Here is a 20,131-nt window from a genome sequence, read left to right as displayed (position 1 = left end):
ATATAATTAGTAAAAAATGAGCATCCTTGTATCAAATATTATGATGTTAGTTTCTACAGATGAGTACGATGACGAGATACCAGATGCCAGTGCAGATCGTCAGGCTCAGAGCCACCCCTCCACCCTTATGCTAAGATCATTTAAATTTATTTTCTCCCACATCAAGCCATACTCAATACAGTAGAATGACAAACTTTCCAGATCTAGAACACTACTGACAGGCATTTTCAGATCTTTAGATATCTTTTTATATCCTCTTCCTGATTTATACAATTCAACCACCTTTTCTCGCAGGTCCTTTGACAGTTCTTTTGTTTTCCCCATGGCTCAGTATCCAGCAAAGTCAGTGCAGCACGGCATGAGTTAAAATTGACTATTTATACACAGACACGGATTACATTCGAAGAGGTTACAGGTCTGGACACTCTCCCTTAATTACCCTTAATTTGAACCTATGTGTGTTCACTTTAGACAGACAGACAGACAGACAGACAGACAGACAGACAGACAGACAGACAGACAGACAGACAGACAGACAGACAGACAGACAGACAGACAGACAGACAGACAGACAGACAGACAGACAGACAGACAGACAGACAGACAGACAGACAGACAGACAGATAGATAGATAGATAGATAGATAGATAGATAGATAGATAGATAGATAGATAGATAGATACTTTATTAATCCCAAGGGGAAATTCCCATACTCCAGCAGTGTGATAACAATGCAGGTAAAAACAGACAATAACTTTGAATAATGTTAACGTTTACCCCCCCGGATGGAATTGAATAGTCGCATAGTTTGGGGGAGGAATGATCTCCTCAGTCTGTCAGTGGAGCAGGACAGTGACAGCAGTCTGTCTCTGAAGCTGCTCCTCTGTCTGGAGATGATCCTGTTTAGTGGATGCATTAGATTCTCCATAATTGAATGGAGCCTTTTGAGCGCATGTCGCTCTGCCACAGATGTCAAACTGTCCAGCTCCATGCCTACAATAGAGCCTGCTTTTCTCACCAGTTTGTCCAGGCGTGAGGCATCCTTCTTAATGCTGCCTTCCCAGCACACCATGGCATAGAAGAGGGCACTTGCCACCACCGTCTGATAGAACATCTGCAGCATCTTATTGCAGATGTTGAAGGATGCCAGTCTTCTAAGGAAGTATAGCCGGCTCTGTCCTCTCTTCCACAGAGAATCAGTATTGGCAGTCCAGTCCAATTTATCATCCAGCTGCACTCCCAGGTATTTATAGGTCTGTACCCTTTGCACACAGTCACCTCTGATGATCACGGGGTCCAGGAGGTGTCTAGGCCTCCTAAAATCCACCACCATCTCCTTGGTTTTGCTGGTGTTCAAGTGTAGGTGGTTTGAGTCGCACCATTTAACAAAGTCCTTGATGAGGTTCCTATACTCCTCCTCCTGCCCACTCCTGATGCAGCCCACGATAGCAGTGTCGTCAGCGAACTTTTGCACATGCCAGGACTCCAAGTTGTATTGGATTTGTATTGTATTGTACTTATGAGTATATTATTAGCCCCAGAATTCAAGGGTATGTAAACTTTAGATCTGGCCCATTTGGGTGATTTCAGTGTTCGTTATAATTTAAAAAGGGCACACACAATTATGTGATAATAAATTGCTTCACCTGAGCGCACTCCCTAATTAAAAGGAAAAGCCTTCTACGCGGTTACTTATATTTCCCAATCAATGACCAAAAATTCACAAATTCTGCCAGGGTATGGCACAACTGTATATAGTGCCTTTCTCATGGTTATTGATGGAGCCAGTTAGACACTGTACAGGCACTCTTGTGCTACATTTTTAAAAATTTATTTGATGTTCTTTGTCAATCCCTGAGGGGAAATTGATTTTTTTCATGCCTTTCGGGAGTCAGAGCACAGGGTCTGCCATTGTAAAGTGATTTTCAGGTTAAGGGCCCAGCAGAGTACTATCCCTTCTGGCAGTTAAAGGATTTGAACCAACAACCTTCTAGATACCAGCACAGATCTTTAGCAACAGAGCCACCACTCCGTCTAACATACACTGGCAGCTTTTATAATCTCGGCATTCCTAACCTGACAACATCAGTGAAGCTGCTTGTTTTTCATCATTCTATAATTACTCTAAGGCCTACAGGTATGGGGCACTGCAGTTCACTTGCCCAACGAGCATGCCTCCCTTCTGCCCACAAGGCCACCATCTAAAATGCATGGCAGCCATCCGAAGTCCATAGGCAGAAAGATGACAGTTGCTGGGGTGAACCTTCGCTGGTGTGAAAATCGCAAAACAAAACTTGGTGTGTGCAATAAAAGTGCAGCCCCTTTTTCTGAATTTAGGTTCTGTTTATCTGTTAGATACTCTAACAGTGCATCTAAAACTGAACTAATGAAGTGCTCCTTCACAGATGGATAAATCTTATTGACTCTAAAATGTTAGGGTGAAGCTCTGTTGTGCAGAATGTAGCAGCAGAAAGTCTAATTAAAATGAGGTGGCCAAAATGGATTATGACAGACTGGGGGGACCTCCTGACCACTGAAGCTGGAACTCTACATCATAAGTAGGACGTTTTCCTCCGCTAAAGGTAATTTAGCTCTGACCAGAAGGCCAAGCATAACCATAGCAAGACACTTTTATCACCCAGTGATGCTACAGCGTGATGTGAAGCAGAGAGACATTTTAATGAACTGTTGTATTCGACATCCATCCCACAACAGGCAGCATTGCGTTGTTTGTTTAAAACCAGTTTCTGAGGATATTCATTTTGTCATTATGGTTTGATAGAATAATAGCTCTTGGCCATACATGCTTCTTAGAACTTACTCTTCAAGAACAGCACTGTCAGTCATCCAAGTCCACCATTTATGCTTAAGGTGGTGTCACATCACCACATGTCACAATCTTTTAGAGTTCCAATTTTCTTTCCGCCTCCTCATGCCTTCCAGAATGGAAAGCAGTCACTCACCAGATGCCAGAGGAATATTGCTATATTTCTAGAACCATGCCTTTTAGTTTATGGATTATCATTTTACATCTTTTTCCCTGTGTCTTTCAAAATCTGCTTTCAAATTAGATAACTTAATGCACCCACTTTTACAAAAGCCTGGAAGCTACTTTACACTTCTGCATGGCATGGCATGGCACTCACCTGGGTATTCTTAACGGTGTAATGCTTCTGCACTGTTGTATTTTCTTTCTTTTTTAATAGTAAAAGCTGAATACATCCTTGACTGTAGTAAAATTGTCTTCAGGCCTTTTTTAAATCTTCATCTAATTGAAAAGCATTCACTTCTCTGATTCTTTCAGCATCATCTCATGGTCTACCTGAATCAGTTTAAATGGCCTGCTTTGAAGACTTCTTAATGTACATTTTGAAAAGGCTGTTCAACTAATTGGTTATTGACCTGTAAAGATATTTCTCCAAGTGTGTAGCAACTCGCCATACACATATCAACGGCCCCTGGCATCAGATTGCAATTTAGATCTTTGCAGTTATTGGGAACAATGGCAGGTAACACAGAACGAGGGTCTTGTGAAGTCTGTCCTGCCATCTGACATGGGTGCGTGAGAGTGCAGATTAACACAGGTGTTCACCATTACACTAAGGACTGCAATATTTGTGTTTTTTCTTTCTTTCTTCCTTTTACAGTGCAGGAAATAATTATTTGATCCCCTGCTGAATGTGTAAGCTTGCTCACTTACAAATTTCTGTAATACTAGGGTGTTACACCGTGTTAGCCATTATGAATCTATTACATCTTGCCTGAAGAAGGGGCCTGAGTTGCCTCAAAAGCTTGCATATTGTAATCTTTTTAGTTAGCCAATAAAAGGGGTAATTTTGCTTGACTTCTCACGACTCACTTACAAAGAAATGAACAGTCTCTAATTTTTATGGTATTTTCATTTTAATGGAGACAGAATATCAACCAAAAAACACATTATGTAAACGTTTGTGACAAAACCGCTATGCCAGCGCTCAACCCAACACAGACAGACGCAGGAGGCACACTGAAAAAACAAATAAATGTTTTATTTTTCTTTTCTTCGCCTCTGGGCAACGCCTTCCCCGTTCCCTCAGGCACAACTCCGTCCCAGTAAGCACTATCCATAACACCAACACCAATAAGTCTTTTTCTTCTTTCTCCTAGACTCCTCTCCAGCAAGCTTCATCTCCCTCCTCCCAACTCTGGCTCCCGGAATGGTGGCTGCTGGCTTCTTTTATAGCCCACCCGGAAGTGCTCCAGGTGGTTGACAACCTATTTCCGGTTGCACGTAAGGTTGTGGTGGAAGAGAAGCCCATAGGGGCTCAGGAACCACTGCAGCACCCTAGCGGCACCCCCGGATCCCAACAGGGTTGTAGAGAACTCCATCTCCCATGGAGCCCTGCGGGAGGTACTGTTCAGTCCCTGCTTGTTCCCCCGGACCATATAAAGAAGAGGTGCCCCTACCATCCACCACAAGTTATAAATTGATTTGCATGTCATTGAGAGAAATAAAGATTTGATCCCCTACTACCCAGCCAGAATTCTGGCTCCTACAGATTGACATGGGCACACAAATTACAATCAATCAATCACAGATAGTCCTGATCACAACTCGTTATATGTATAAAGCACACCTGTCCACAGAATCAATTTCTTCCATTCCAACCAATGCCAGTGAACATCCGGGCCCGTACGTGTGCCTTCTTGAGCAGAGGGACCTTGCAGGTGCTGCAAGATTTCAATCCATTATGGCGTAGTGTGTTACCAATTGTGTTCTTGGTGACTTTGGTGGTCCCAACTGCCTTCAGATCATTAACAAGCTCCTCCCATGTAGTTTTGGGCTGATCCCTCACCTTTCTCGTGATCATCCTCACCCCATGAGGCAAGTTCTTGCATGGAGCTCCAGACCGAGGGCGATTGATGGTCATTTTAAATTTTTTCCATTTCTGAATTATCGCACCAACAGTTGTCACCTCCTCACCAAGATTCTTGCTGATGGTCTTGTAACTCACTTCAGCCTTGTGCAGGTCTTGTCCCTGACATCCTTTGACAGCTCTTTGGTGTTGCCCATGGTGGTGGAGAGGTTGGAATGGAAGAAACTGATTCTTTGGACAGGTGTGCTTTATACACATCACAAGTTGATTGATTGATTGATTGATTATAATCTGTGTGCCACATGGGCACACAGCCAATCTGTGGGAGCCAAATTCTGGCTGGGTGGTAGGGGATCAAATCCTTACTTCTGTCAATGACCTGCACATCAATTTATAACTTTTATGTCAAAATGAAACTACCATAACAATTAGAGACTGTCCATTTCTTTGTAAGTGAGCAAACTTATAAATTTAGTAGTGGATCAAATACTTACATGTATTTCCCCCATTTTATTAACGTCCCTGAAAAGCAGATTTAAATAAGATGTTTTACCTCTTATGGATGGAGCTTTTAGTTTATTTAAATAATAACTTTCCTGAATGATTATTTTATACCTTTTTTAATCGTATTTTAGCAATTTTGATGTTATTTATGTAGAGAAAAGCCAAGCAAAATGACACCTTTTATTGGCTAACTAAAAAGATTACAATATGCAAGCTTTCGAGGCAACTCAGGCCCCTTCTTCAGGCAAGATGTAATCAATGCCTGAAGAAGGGGCCTGAGTTGCCTCGAAACGCTTGCATATTGTAATCTTTTTAGTTAGCCAATAAAAGGGTGTCATTTTGCTTGGCTTTTCTCTACATTCATAATGGCTAACACGGACAACACCCTAGTACTACAGATGTTATTTATGAAATACATGGTGCATGACCCAGTATTTCTATATTTCACATTACTTTTGGCCAGGGAACTTTAAAAATTGCTACTGCCAAATATCATTTTGACCATATTTCTGCAGTTGGAGTGCTGACAGGAGAAGCGACATGTTTGTGGTCATGCAGTGAGTCAGTAGTGGAAACTGAAACTGTGCTTTTATTATTTAGATTTCAGCAGGGGAGCACACTGCGCTCTTGAAATAAAATAAGCTTTATTCCATAAAGCACCTTTCAAGTGGACAGATAGCCCAAAACATGATGTAAATGATACAGCGTTAATTATAGACATATGGCAGATTCAGAACGGATTTTCTTTATTCACACTTTATTGCACTATAGATTTAATTTTAAATGAACTAGAACTAGAACTTTGATTTATTTGTCCCATAGGGGAAATGTGGCTTTTTACAGAGGCTCAATAAATACATTTACACATATACTATGGCCTGAAAACAGACCAGAATAACTAAAAAGCAAGAAAATTAAAAAAGAAAACTTCTGTCTTGGCTGCTGCAGTTGCTATGACGGACCCCCAGTCACACTGTATCTTAGAAAATCGCACTAACCATCGCAGAGTCAAAGAAAATGTGAAGAATGTCACTTCCCACGTTAACACTAGAATCCCTGAAGCCTGTGAAAAAAGTTGTAATGCCGGGCCACCTTAAATTCCCTCGGACCACTTTGTTTTGCAAATGTGTCAGTCAGCACAAGCAGCCTGCTATCACATCCCCAACCAACAATGCTGTAGTGTGACACAAAATTCTCAGAGCTCAAGTCTGTTTATCTTGGTGTGAAGTGCCTGGAGGTGTAGAAGGTAAATACTATTTTGTTATTTGGAATAATTACATTTCATGTGTGTTCTGTGTCTACCACCTATTCTTCTTCTTCTTTCGGCTGCTCCTATTGGGGGTTGCCACAGCAAATCATCTTCTTCCATATCTTCCTGTCCTCGTCATCTTGTTCTGTTACACCCATCACCTGTATGTCCTCTCTCACCACATCTATAAACCTTCTCTTAGGACTTCCTCTTTTCCTGTCCCCTAGCAGCTCTATCCTTAGCATCCATTTCCCAATATACTCAGCATCTCTCTTCTGCACATGTGCAAACCAACGCAATCTCACCTCTCTGACTTTGTCTCCAAACCGTCCAACTTGAGCTGACCCTCTAATGTCCTCATTTCTAATCCTGTCCATCCTCATCACACCCAATGCAAATCTTGACATATTTAACTCTGCCACCTCCAGCTCTGTCTCCTGCTTTCTGGTCAGTGCCACCGTCTCCAACCCATATAACATAGCTGGTCTCATACCTTCCTGTAGATCTTCCCTTTCACTCTTGCTGATACCCGTCTGTCACAAATCACTCCTGACACTCTTCTCCACCCATTCCACCCTGCCAGCACTCTCTTTTTTTTGCCTCTCTTCCACAATCCCCATTACTCTGTATTGTTGATTCCAAGTATTTAAACTCATTCACCTTCACCAACTCTACTCCTTGCATCCTCAGCATTCCACTGACCTCCCTCTCATTTACACACACATATTCTGTTGTGGTGGTCCTACTGACCTTCATTCATCTCCTCTCTAGAGCATATCTCCACCTCTCCAAGGTCTCCTCAACCTGCTCCCTACTATCACTACAGCTCACAGTGTCATCAGCAAACATCCTAGACCACAGGGACTCCTGTCTAAACTCATCTGTCAACTTCTCCATCACCATTGAAAATAAGAAAGGGCTCAGAGCCGTTCCCTGATGTTATCCCACCTCTACCTTGAATTCATCTGTCACTCCTACCGCAAACCTTACCACTGTCACACTTCCCTCGAACATATCCTGTACCACTCTTATGTACTTCTCTGCCACTCCCGACTTCCTCATGCAATACCACAGCTCCTCTCGAGGCACCCTGTCATATGCTGTCTCCAGGTCCACAAAGACGCAATGCAACTTCTTCTGTGTCTACAATGAGCTGGGTAAATGAAGGATGACAGGAAATGCGAGGCATGAATTGTTGAACACATCGCTAAAACAGAAACTATTCTCATGTTACAGTAATAATGACAAAATGCTGACGTGAAGTTTATCATGTGTGAAGACTGAAGTCCAAATATCAAATAAACACTTTCTCAAAAGGCCTAACAAAACAAGTGCGCTTTTACTCAAGAATATGACTGACGAAAAATAAATCATTCAATTTACATGTTGCTGTCAATGAGTAAAACCCAAGCCCAAATATCAATGGACAGAAAGGTGACGTGTCTGTTTAGCTGGTGTAGAGGTAAGAACTACTGCCTTATAAGCAAAAGGTTGCAGGTTCGAGCCCTGGCTTTCCTTGATTTGAGTAGTGAGCTGCGATTGGTACTATTACTATTATATAATAAAAAACATACATTTGATTTCAGTCTGTAACACCCGGTATACATTTTGGCTACCTGTAAAAGGTATCACTGAAGGGATACAAGCAGACACACAAATGCTGGTGAATCACGTCGTCTTGGTATCTTGTTGTCACTTGAATTTTTTGTTTTTCAGTTTCATTCTTGAATTAAAGCACTCTAAGTTCATTATACCTTTGCGATAGTGTTTATTTTATATTCCAGTAACGATTTGAATGACATCAAATCTGTCTCAGCCTTTCTTGCACATACACACACAGACATCCACGCATGAAAACGCTATGTCATTTGAACATCGAGTTGTCATTTGAACATGTTTGGTTTTTTTGTCCGATCTTACCCAATCTCAACGTTACAGTGCCTGGTACTGAGAATGCAGACAGACTTCTTTTTTTTGGGACCGTCAGCATAGCTTGGAGAATTGCTCATGTAGTGAAGTGACGTTAGCTGCAGGTGGAAGTTCCCATCATACTTTATGGTGCCAAGCGGAGTTATGTTGCAGTGCACCAGTCTATTAGCCAGCAAAAGTGACGTGAAAAAGTTGTCTGTTGTTACGATTCTGCCTTTGTCCAGAAATGGCTTTATGACCTCAGTCTCGGAAAGTCTTTCTCATGTGGGACGACTGGGATCTTTTCCTAAATAAGGAGTGGCATTGCACATGTGCTTTGTCTCCAAATCTGCTGCAGTCCAAAACTTTATGCCAAATTTTTCAGGCTTGGTTGAGATGTATTGCAAGAAAGGACAACAGACCTTGGTTGAAGACATTTTCTCATCAACAGTAATATGTTGCCCTGGGTTGTAACTCAAAATACAGTTCTCAACAAATCTCTGCCAGATGTCCGAGATCACAGCAAATCTGTCATTTTTCACACGATCTGCATGGGTGTCTATGTTGTCGAAGTGCAAATGCCACAAGAAAGTCAGATAGCAGTCACAGGGCATCGTATCTTTGATTGCCGGTGCAGCGAATAGTTCTGAAGAGGCATCAACTGTGGTCAACATTTCTTGACTCGCATTTCCTGTCATCCTTCATTTATCCAGATCGTTGTAGATACAGAACCACACATGAAATGTATAAAATATTATTTAGCCTATACAATTCTAGACACCTCACACCCTTATAAACAGACGAGCGGGGAGAACTTCAGCTGCATCGGTAGGGTGGGGGGGATAACAGGCTGCTTGTTCTGATGGAAACATTTGCAAAACAAAGACGCTGATGAAGAGGTGCGAAGGAATTTAAGGTGGCCTGGCATTCCAACTTTTTTGTAGACTTCAGGGATTCTAGTGTTAAAAAAGCACAGTCTCCTAAGGAAAAAGAATTTGCTCTGCCCATCCTTATATGGTGGTTCTGTGTTCTGAGACCAGTCCAACTGTCATTAATGTGGACTTCCACAGTACTTGTAGGAGTGGACCACCTCTACATCCACTCCTTGAATAAGCAATTCCTTGGTTTTGCTGATGTTAAGACACAGACAATTCTCTTAGCACCATAAAACAAACTTCTCCACCTGACTCTGTCTCATCCCCCTTTATCAATACACCCTATAGGTGTAAAATCATCTGAGAATTTCTGCAAATGACATGACCACCTGCTATTATATTTCTTGCCTGAGGTGTACAGAGTAAAGAGAAAAGGAGATGGGTCATATAGTCTAGGACTAGCCCTCAAAGGTCTTCATGATATGACACGTAAGGGCCACTGATGTGTAGTCATTAGGTGAAGAAGCACCTGCTTTCTTGGGAACAGGAACAATACAAGATGTTTTTCCACAGCAGTAGTACTTTCTGAAGCCTTAGGTATGACACTGAACATTCGACAGAGGACACCACAAATCTGATTAGCAAAGGCCTGAAGAACTCGTGGACTAACTCTAACTTCCTAGGTCTGCTAGCTTATTATTTCCTCAAGTGGAACCAGTCACAAACTGATACAAATTTGTCATTGTTCCTTCCAAAGTCGCATGGTTAAAGCCACCACATATTATAACTGCAGGGTTGGACACTAATTTAATAATTTAATTTGGACACATTGGTAGGTTTGCAAGCATGAGCTCTCATTTCAGGTCCTGTTGTGGTATCTCTTCTCAGTTCAAATCAGGTCTTTGACTAGACTTTCTGATACTGAGATTTGGCTTCTTCGGAGTCATTCAGTGGTAGACTTGCTTTTGTGTTTTGGCTCATTGTGGTGCTGCATATTGGATATTCACCTTACAGACATGCTAGTGAAATGCACGGTTCTTTTAAAAATGGCAAGTCTTCCAAAGCATCCCCTTAGGTTTCCCATGTTTTATTGTAGATTTGATGTTCTTACTTTCAAATGGCAGACATAGTGGAACCTGTGTTGTCCAAGAGTTCTTCTTTAGACTTCTCTGGCCGGAGAACATCATTCTAAAAGCCTTTGGGATCATCAATATGTTCCTTTGGAAATGTCTGACGAGTGCTGGTGTTATTCCTGGAGAGCAGAGCTTTACCCCATGCTACTCTCCCATGAATCCCACAGTTGCTCTTTCATATCATAGAGTCATGAAAATTGACTTTAAAAGAACAGCATGGCTCTCAAGCCTCTTTTGGGACCCTTACTAACTTCTTGAATGAGTCATTACTGTGCCCATTCCAGTCATTTTAGGAGGGTGGGTTTTTGCTGGAAAGCTTCCCCACTTTTCTGCATGTGGAGAAAACTGCACTCACTGTGGTGTGGTGGATCCTGTAGCCTTAGAGATGGCTTTGTCACCCATTCCTGAACTCTTTGGTGGAGGCCTAGTGTTCTTCTAGAAACTTCATGGTGACAGTTTCATGCTTGTGGTGAGGATCAGTATATGGTGAGGTTTAGATTCAACAGGGCTGGACTTGTTTAGTCACCTGAGTAGAATTATCAGTAATCTTTTTGATCATTTCCCAGAGACATCGTCAGCTTTGGATAACTTTATCACCTAAACAAGTAGCAATTTAGAAATGGTGTTACCTGTTTACTGTGGTTTATTTTATCTAATGCTACATTTTGTGTAAAGATTTGAAGCCATTCATTGTCGTAAACATACCAAATTAGAAAATATAAGAAAGGGGACAAGTACTTCTTCATAGCACTGTACATATCTTAAGTATGTGATGCTATGGAGGTGAGTTTTAATTTGTGTACAAATCAGCCATTTCCTGAGAATTCTAACCCTCTGATTTTTGTTACTTTTTTTTTTTAGTGTTCGTTTTTTAGTCGATGAAGGATATGAAGACCAACTTCTCATTGCTCATGATGTACACACAAAAAACCGACTCACCAAGTATGGAGGTCATGGATACTCTTATATCCTAGAGTACATTGTTCCCAAAATGCTTACTAGGGGCATTTCACAGTCTGCTGTCGACAAAATGCTGATTAAGAACCCCAAAAAATGGTTAACTTTCAAGTAATTCCTTATCCTAATGCATACAGAAATGGGAGAAATGATTTTTATTTTCTAACCTTAACACCATTTATTTTGGGTCAAGCTAAATTATTTGCAAGCTAAAATCATAATATGTTGGTTATTAAAAACATTTTTCTTTGATCTTAGAACATATTCTATTTTTGATCAAGTAGCTTTTCCAATAAAGATACAGTTTTATGGAGCATACAGTTGTAATGAATCAGTTGTTGGGGAAGTATTCTTTTAGTCTTTCAATATTTTATTTCACGTCTATATTCTTTAATAATAACAATAATAATAATACATTTTATTTCAGGGCACTTTTCTAAACACCCAAGGACACCGTACAAATAATAAAATCATAACACTAACAAGAACATGCATGTACACATACATGTATACATATATCTATATCTATGAAACTGAAAATAAAGCAATAAGAATACAGCCTAAGGTCATGTAGTGTAATAAGCTAATCTAAATACTGTAGATAAGTCTTAAAAGGAGATTTGAAAATAGGTAGGGGATCTGCGTCCTGAATGTTTTGTGGTAGTGAGTGCCAGAGACAAGGGGCCCTGGAACCCATACAGCAATAAGAATTCAACCTAAGGTCATGTAGTGTAAGCTAATCTAAATAGATAACCCTTAAGACAAGATTTGTTATGATCGTGTGCACGGGGGGGTGGGTGGGAAGACCAGATGTAGAGGACCTAAGAGTGCAGTTAGGTGTATAAACATGTGTGAGGTCAGAGAGGTATAACGGAGCAGGGTTATGAAGTGCTTTTGAAGGTAAGTAGAAAAATTTAAAAATCAATGCAAAATTTTACAGATGCCAATGAAGCTGTTTAAGAGATGCGGGGTAATGTGTTGCCTGGAAGAGGTCTGAGTTATAATATGGGCAGCTGAATTCTGAACAAGCTGGAGTTTATGGAGAAGCTTATGTGGGAGACCAAAGAGAACAGAATTACGATAATCAATGTGGGATGTGACCAATGCTTGAGTAAGGGTCACAGTGCTATTTAGTGTGAGTGAGGGTCGCAGTGCTACAGAGATGAAAAAAGATGATGGTGTAACATTATTGATATGGGATTCAAAAGACATAGTACTACGAAAGGTAACCTCCAAACTCTTAACCTGAGGGGAGGGATAGACTGATGTACCATCAATATTAAGTGAAAAATTATTAGATTTTAACATAGCAGACTTGGAGCCAATGAGGAGAACCTCTGTCTTATGGCTGTTGAGTTGGAGGAAATTAGAAGAAAGCCAAGATTTTGTCCCAAATAGACAGTCAATGAGGCAGGAAGGAGAAATGACAGAGCTGGGCTTTGTAGATATACAAAGCTGAGTATCGTCCACATAAAAGAAAAAATCATTACCAAATTTCTTAAAAATGCCACCTAAAGGGCACACACATATTAAAAACAGTAAGGGGCCGAGCACCCATCCCTGAGGAACACCACTAGTGACTGGGAGGGATCGTGATAGAGAGTTTTTTAGATGAACAAACTGAGTACGATTAGACAGATATGAAGTAAACCATATAAAAGGAGTATCAGTAACACCAATGGTGGCTAACTGATTCAACAAAGTAGTATGTGAGACAGCATCAAAGGCAGCACTCAGATCGAGTAGCACAAGGATTGTTAAAAGCCCAGCATCAGCAGCCCTGAACAGGTTAAGAAAGAAGGTAGCAGTATTTGTAGTTTCATAGTGACTCTTATGGTTCTAGTGCTGCTTTAAAATTAGTTAATCACTGATAATATTCTCAAACCTGCACGATCTGGGACAGTGTTTCGTAAACATTTTCATCTTGAGATCCAATCTTGCCCTGCAAGGTGCAAGCCACTCATAAGCCTCAAGAATAGAAAGGCTAAATTGGACTTTGCTAAAGAACAACTAAAAAAGCCAGCACAGTTCTGGAAAAACATTCTTTGAACAGATGAAACCAAGATCAACCTCTACCAGAATGATGGCAAGAAAAAAGTATGGAGAAGGAGTGGAACAGCTCATTATCCAAAGCATATCACATCATGTGTAAAACACGGTGGAGGGAGGCAGTGTGATGGCTTGGGCATGCATGGCTGCCAGTGGCACTGGGACACTAGTGTTTATTGATGATGTGACACAGGACAGAAGCAGCCAAATGAATTCTGAGGTGTTCAGAGACATACTGTCTGCTCAAATCCAGCTAAATGCAGTCAAATTGATTCATGATACAGATGGACAATGACCCAAAACATACAGCCAAAGCAACCCAGGAGTTTATTAAAGCAAAGAAGTGGACAATTCTTGAATGGACAAGTCAGTCACCTGATATTAACCCAATTGAGCAGGCATTTCACTTGTTGAAGACTAAACTTCAGACAGAAAGGCCCACAAACAAACAGCAACTGAAAGCCGCTGAAGTAAAGGCCTGGCAGAGCATTAAAAAGGAGGAAACACAACATCTGGTGATGTCCAGGAGTTCAAGACTTCAGGCTGTCATTGCCAGCAAAGGGTTTTCAACCAAGTATTAGAAATGAACATTTGATTTCCAGTTATTTCATTTGTCCAATTACTTTTGAGCCCCCTGAAATGAAGGGATTGTGTTCATAAAATGCTTTAGTTGCCTCCCATTTTTATGCAATCGTTTTGTTCACCCCACTGAATTAAAGCTGAAAGTCTGCACTTCAACTGCATCGGAGTTGTTTCATTTAAAATTCATTGTGGTAACGTACAGAACCAAAATTAGAAAAAAGTTGTCTCTGTACAAATATTTATGGACCTAGCTGTACTTGGCAGACACTTCCCTAGATCTATGGGACACTTAAAAGACCCAGTGCACCATTATCATCCACTCAAGATGGGTTCAGTTTCTCCTTCCTCTTTGACTTAAGTGCACTTTGCTAAGTTTGACGAAGTTCCCGAACATTTTTGAGATTTCTCTGATCTCGCGGCAAATTGAATTCAATGGCGTTCACTCATCAACGGGAAAAAAAAAATGACTGGAATGAAAACTTACAGCCGTTTGATACCCCTGTTTAACAACATGTCCTGCTCTGAGTTTTTAAATTGTTGTTTTACTAATGTGGAAATTGTCTTTAAACCTTTGTGTCATAATACAAATACAGACTTGAAAATCTTAATTATTAATGAACCACCTGCCTTATAAATGTGTTTACTGCTGAATGTACACTTATTCTGTTAATTTGTAGATTTTATGTTATTTACAACTCAATGTCTACATCTATTATTGACCTAATATAATAAAAATGATTGTTGTGGACAGCGTGTTTTCTCTGTCTGTGCCTAGGTTAGGGGTCCACTTTATTAGGTCCACCAGCCTGCAGACTGGGTCAGGAGGTTCAGTTGTTGCTGGACCAAACCACAGAATTGTCAGCATCCTCAAGCGAAGGACGTTGGACTGCAGTGTGACTGGCAGTGCCAGATGTGGTGGTTTCAGCATTTCCAAAAGCAACCCTGCTGCGATTTTCATGCACTACACTGTCTGGAGCTTACAGATGTTCTGCTCTGGAGGAAAAAGGGAGAAATTAAAATGCTGCCTATAATGCTTATGTCTCGTGTGTGTGTGTGTGTGTGTGGTCCCTCTGAGTAATCTGAATGGTCAGTTTGGCTTTGGTCTGATTGGTGAGTTTCACAGTCAAACACAGTCAAGACAAGAAGCACCAGGTAAAGGAAACTACACACACGTGACGATACACTGAGAGTTGCCCTCAACTGAAAAACAGATTTGCAAGGAAATTAATGATGTTTTGATAATGGGTAAATGTCAGCCCATCTATCATTGGTGGTAGTCAAAGTGGACAGGAAAGTGAGCATCGCGAGTCTGAGAAGTAGGCTTTACAACAACGCAGTCGAGATGAGGAAGAACGGCTGAGACAAACGAGGATACCAATCAAAGACTTTGGAGGAGTGCTGAGGGTACACATAAGGTAAGAGATATCAAATATTTTAACATTTATTGTATTACCTTTCTTGGACAGGTAACATAGCTACTATAAATATATGTATTTTAAATATCAAACCAAAAAGCTACCCATTCAGCTGATTGGCAGCATATGCTAAACCCTCCAGTTTTCTTAATTTCATACTTGACTGCTACAAAACAAAACAAGCAAAAAAAGATTATCCCTTTTCACATTTGTGTTTTTTCTTTCGGGAGGCATCATTAATGGACAAACTCCCTTCTGGTTTAAGATTCAAAATCCTTTATTTGATTTTGTAGAATTACTCAATCTGTCCAGTCAGGTACATTAAATGCAGTGCTGGTCACAAAATGTGACTGTTTTGTCTTGGTAGAATTCTATATTAGTCTCCTTTCCCCTTTTGTTTTCGTTATTGTGTAGACTTTATCAGAATGGCTCAAATCTCGTAGACTTACCACTGTTTTTAAGGTATTGTACTTTATAACTTCTCCCCACCTTCTCTTCTATATCTATAACCTCAGGCAATTACACAGAGTAAAAGACAAGCAGGAGTTAAGTTTCAACTTTAAATAAAGTATTACTGATAATATTAATAAAATAATAACAACAAGCAAATCACATGTGAATATTGGCAACCATACAACCTGATTAAATCCTGATGTGTAGTTTCAGGTGGCACACAGACATGTAGTTATTTTAAATGTCTCTAGTTAAGTCATTTCTAGTCAGCTTTCTTCAGGATACCTGTCTCAATATGGCTGCTTAGCTGTGCTCTTAATTGTGTTGTCCTTTTCATGGAAATGGCGTGAGAGGGAGGGTTAAAGCAGGCACATTTATTCATTCTCTGTCCAAACCCTTACACCAATAGGGCTTTGTGGTGCAAAACGGCCTCTGATTCAAAACCAGTCCCAAACAGCCATAGTTCAGACCAATGGGGGGCACACACTGCCTTTCACACCTGCCCCCAAAGCTATTTGTTGAGCTGATGCTTGCCAGCTAGGTAGTTTGGCCTTCATGTAGGTGGTTGGTAGTTGCTTTGTTTATGGCTTTTAGGTTCTCAGTCCAAACACGGTCACTTAAACCATGAATCACGCACGTGACAGCAATCTGCAATGACAGCAAGACATGCGGCACGACGGGATGAAAGATCACCACGGGACTTGATTCGCGATATGAGATAATGGATTTAAACTTAAACTTTCAGACTTTGTTTTTGACCCCAGTGACTCTCCTTGACTACTATTCCCTTGTTTTATATTTCAGTTTTAGTGGCTGGTTTTCTTTGATCTCTTGGCTTTGACTGACAATGCTTATCTCCCAGTCCCTTAATAAAATGATTCACTGACTAGTCACTAGCCAGGAATTTGGGATACATTCAAGTCATTGCATTTTCGGTGTTTAATCCATTTTTCTTTTTAGTTGAAGTTTGAAAGCGGTGATTGTCTTCCTAGAATCCCCAAATCAAAAAAATAAATCATCATTTCTTAACCTTGAGAATCTAAGCAGCCTGTGCCACTAAAGCCTCGTTAATTTCTGGCATTGCCTAAAACCAAGCTGATAATGACATGGGGCTTGTAATTATGATTATGGTGATTGTTTCTGGAACATTTTTAGAACATTAAAACAATGTAAATGAGAACAGACCATTCAGCCTAACAAGGCTCACCAGTCCTGTCCACGAAATTCTTATGAAATAACATCAAGTTGAGTTTTGAAAGTCCCAACCACATTAAAAGGTATCTAATTTTTTGGCCCGTTTCATCTTGTATTTTTGCCACTATGTTTTGTTTCCATTGTTGGGGCCACTTCATGTGTTGCTCAGAGGTCACACCTTTCATGCAACAGTGCCATGGAGTAAAAGGTCACCTAGAAAAATGGCTTCCTTATTAGAAAACCGTTTTGCTTATAGCTCTTTCTAAAAGTTTTTGCTATTTTTTTTCCTGGTTCTGACTTTTTTGCTTTGTATTTTTACCGTGATTTTTGTCTCTCATTTTGATTTTTGATGTTTTGTGTTTTTGATCTCCCAGTTTTGACCTTTTTTTGCCGCTTGTCTATTCTCTTGGCAATTTCCTGTATCTAATTTCTCATATCTAGTCAATTTACTGACCTAAAGTTAATTCATAGTTTAATTAACAAAAGTCTTTGTCTGGCTTCATCAGTCAGAAGACATGCACTGGGGTGGTTTGTAGCTGAATGTGAAGTGTTTGGGATGAGGCTCAGCAGCTCCAAATATGAGCTCATGGTTCTTAGCCAGGTAAGGGTGGAGTGCCCAGTGAAGTGTAAGTATCTCAGGGTCTTGTTCATGAGTGAGGGAAGAAGGGAGCAATAGATGAACAGGTGGATCAGTGCAGCATCTGCAATTATTGCTAAAGCTTCTACATTCCTGTCCTCACCTGTGGTCACAAGCTTTAGGTAGTGACAAGAAAACTAAATTGTGAATGCAAGTAGCAGAAATGAGCTTCCTTTGTAGGGTGTCTGGGCTTGGCATTAGACACAGGGTGAGGAGCCCAGACATTCGGTGGAGATCAATGTACAGTCGTGGCCAAAAGTTTTGAAAATGACACCAGTATTGGTTTGCACAAAGTCTTCTGCTTCAGCGTTTTCAGATCTTTTTGTCAGATGTTTTTCTGGTATACTGAAGTAGAATTACAAGCACTTCATAAGTTTCAAAGGCTTTTATTGACAATGACATTCAGTTTATGCAAAGAGTCCATATCTGCAGTGTGGGCCCTTCTTTGTTTTACAAGACCTCTGCAATTCGCCCTGGCATGCTGTCTGTCCATCAACTTCTGGGCCAAATCCTGACTGATGGCAGCCTATTCTTGCAGAATCAATGCCTAGAGTGTGTCAGAATTGGTGGGTTTTTACCTGTTGAGGATTGACCACAAGTTCTCAATGGAATTAAGGTCTGGGGAGTTTCCTGGCCATGGACCCTGAAATTTTGATATTTTGTTCCCAGAGCCACTTAGTTCTCACTTTTGCCTTATGGCCCAATGCTTCTTCATGTTGGTCACCAAACTGTACTTGGATGGTTGGCAGAAGTTGCTTTCGGAGGATGTTTTGGTCCCATTCTTTATTCATGGCTGTGTTCTTAGGCCAAATTGTGAGTGAGCCCACTGCCTTGGCTGAGAAGCAGCCCCATACACTGCTTTACAGTTGGCATGACACAGGACTGATGGTTGCGCCACTCACCTTTTCTTTTTTCCAGATGCCCCAAACAATCGGAAAGGGGATTCATCAGAGAAAATAACTTTACCCCAGTCAACTTTACCCTTGGTTTCTTTGCTGCCCTTCTTGACACCCACTAGGCCATCCTCCAAAAGTCTTCGCCTCACTCACACCTGCCTGCTGCCATTCCTGAGCAAGCTCTGCACATGTGGTGCCTGAGAACACATCACTGAATATAGAATGGGACCAAAGCATCCTCCAAGAGCAACTTCTGCCAACCATCCAACAACAGTTTGGTGACCAACATGATGGAGCACTGGGCCATAAGGCAAAAGTGAGAATTAAGTGACTCGGCGAACAAAACATCAAAATTTTGGGGTCCATGGCCAGGAAACTCCCCAGACCTTAATCCCATTGAGAACTTGTGGTCAATCCTCAAGAGGTGGGTGGATAAACAAAATCTCACCAAATGCTGACAAATTCCAAGCATTGATTATGGGCAGCTGACATCAGTCAGGATTTGGCCCAGAAGTTGATTGCCAGCATGCCAGGGAGAATTGCAGAGGTCTTGAAAAAGGAAGAAGGCCCAACACTGCAAACATGGACTCTTTACATAAACTTCATGTCCTTATCCTTTGAAACTTCTGAACTGCTTGTAATTCTACTTCAGTATACCAGAGAAACATTTGACACAAAGATCTAAAAACACTGAAGCAGAAGACTTGGTGAAAACCAACACTTGGGTCATTCTCCAAACTTTTGGCCACTACTGTGGACTTGCTGCTCCTTCACATTGAAAGGAGACATCTGAGGTGGTTCGGGCCTTCTGTGTGCCTCCCTGAGGAGATGTGTCAGATGTCCAAATGGGAGACGGCCTCAGGGCAGACCCAGGACAGCTGCAAATTCCTCAGTATACCCCAGAAGAGGTGGCAGGGAAAAGGGACACCTGTGTATCTTTGCCTAGACATGTGCCCCTGTAGCCGGGACCCCACAGACAATGGATAGATGAAAATTGGTTCTTCCTGCTCTTACCATTCCTGTGAGTATCAGGTTCTTGCCTGTGCTTTAGTGCAGGGGCTCTCAAAGTCAGTCCTGGGGGCCCACTGTGTCTTCAGGTTTTTGTTCCAACCAGATTCCTAATCTCATTTAATTAGCTGGCTTGTTTTTTTCTATTCTCTTATTCTACATTCAGAAAAGCAGAGCAGCAGGAGTTTTACATTTATAAGAAGCTTAGAAATATTCTGTTTTTGCTATGTGTTTAAATGCTTAACTCTCTTTTCATTATATTTTGTCCTTTCACTGTGCAGTTTGTTCCCTTCATGGTATCCTAATAATGACAATTAAAAATGATCAGAGCAGACCCCCAGGCAAACAGCACTGAATCATGAAAGGCTGCAACTACTTTAGTGTCAGACCAACAAATTAGTAAATAATGGATTAA

General features: G+C 41.0%; 1 protein-coding gene across 2 annotated transcripts in view; it reads left to right on the top strand.

Moving 5' to 3' along the window:
• The window catches only part of pter (phosphotriesterase related), a 108,595-nt gene extending 94,030 nt beyond the window's left edge, over positions 1–14,565 (top strand). For both annotated transcript variants that reach the window (XM_028803370.2, XM_028803369.2), the window contains one exon: positions 11,387–14,565. In XM_028803370.2, coding sequence (XP_028659203.1) covers positions 11,387–11,597 — 211 coding nt within the window. In that variant the 3' untranslated portion in view covers positions 11,598–14,565. The remainder of the gene's footprint in view (positions 1–11,386) is intronic.
• Positions 14,566–20,131: the final 5,566 nt, after the last annotated feature.

Source organism: Erpetoichthys calabaricus, chromosome 6, assembly GCF_900747795.2.
Source record: "Erpetoichthys calabaricus chromosome 6, fErpCal1.3, whole genome shotgun sequence".
Classification (NCBI taxonomy): domain Eukaryota; kingdom Metazoa; phylum Chordata; class Cladistia; order Polypteriformes; family Polypteridae; genus Erpetoichthys; species Erpetoichthys calabaricus.
The sequence above is the reverse complement of the archived record's forward strand: the minus strand, read 5'-3'. Positions and strand labels throughout refer to the sequence as shown.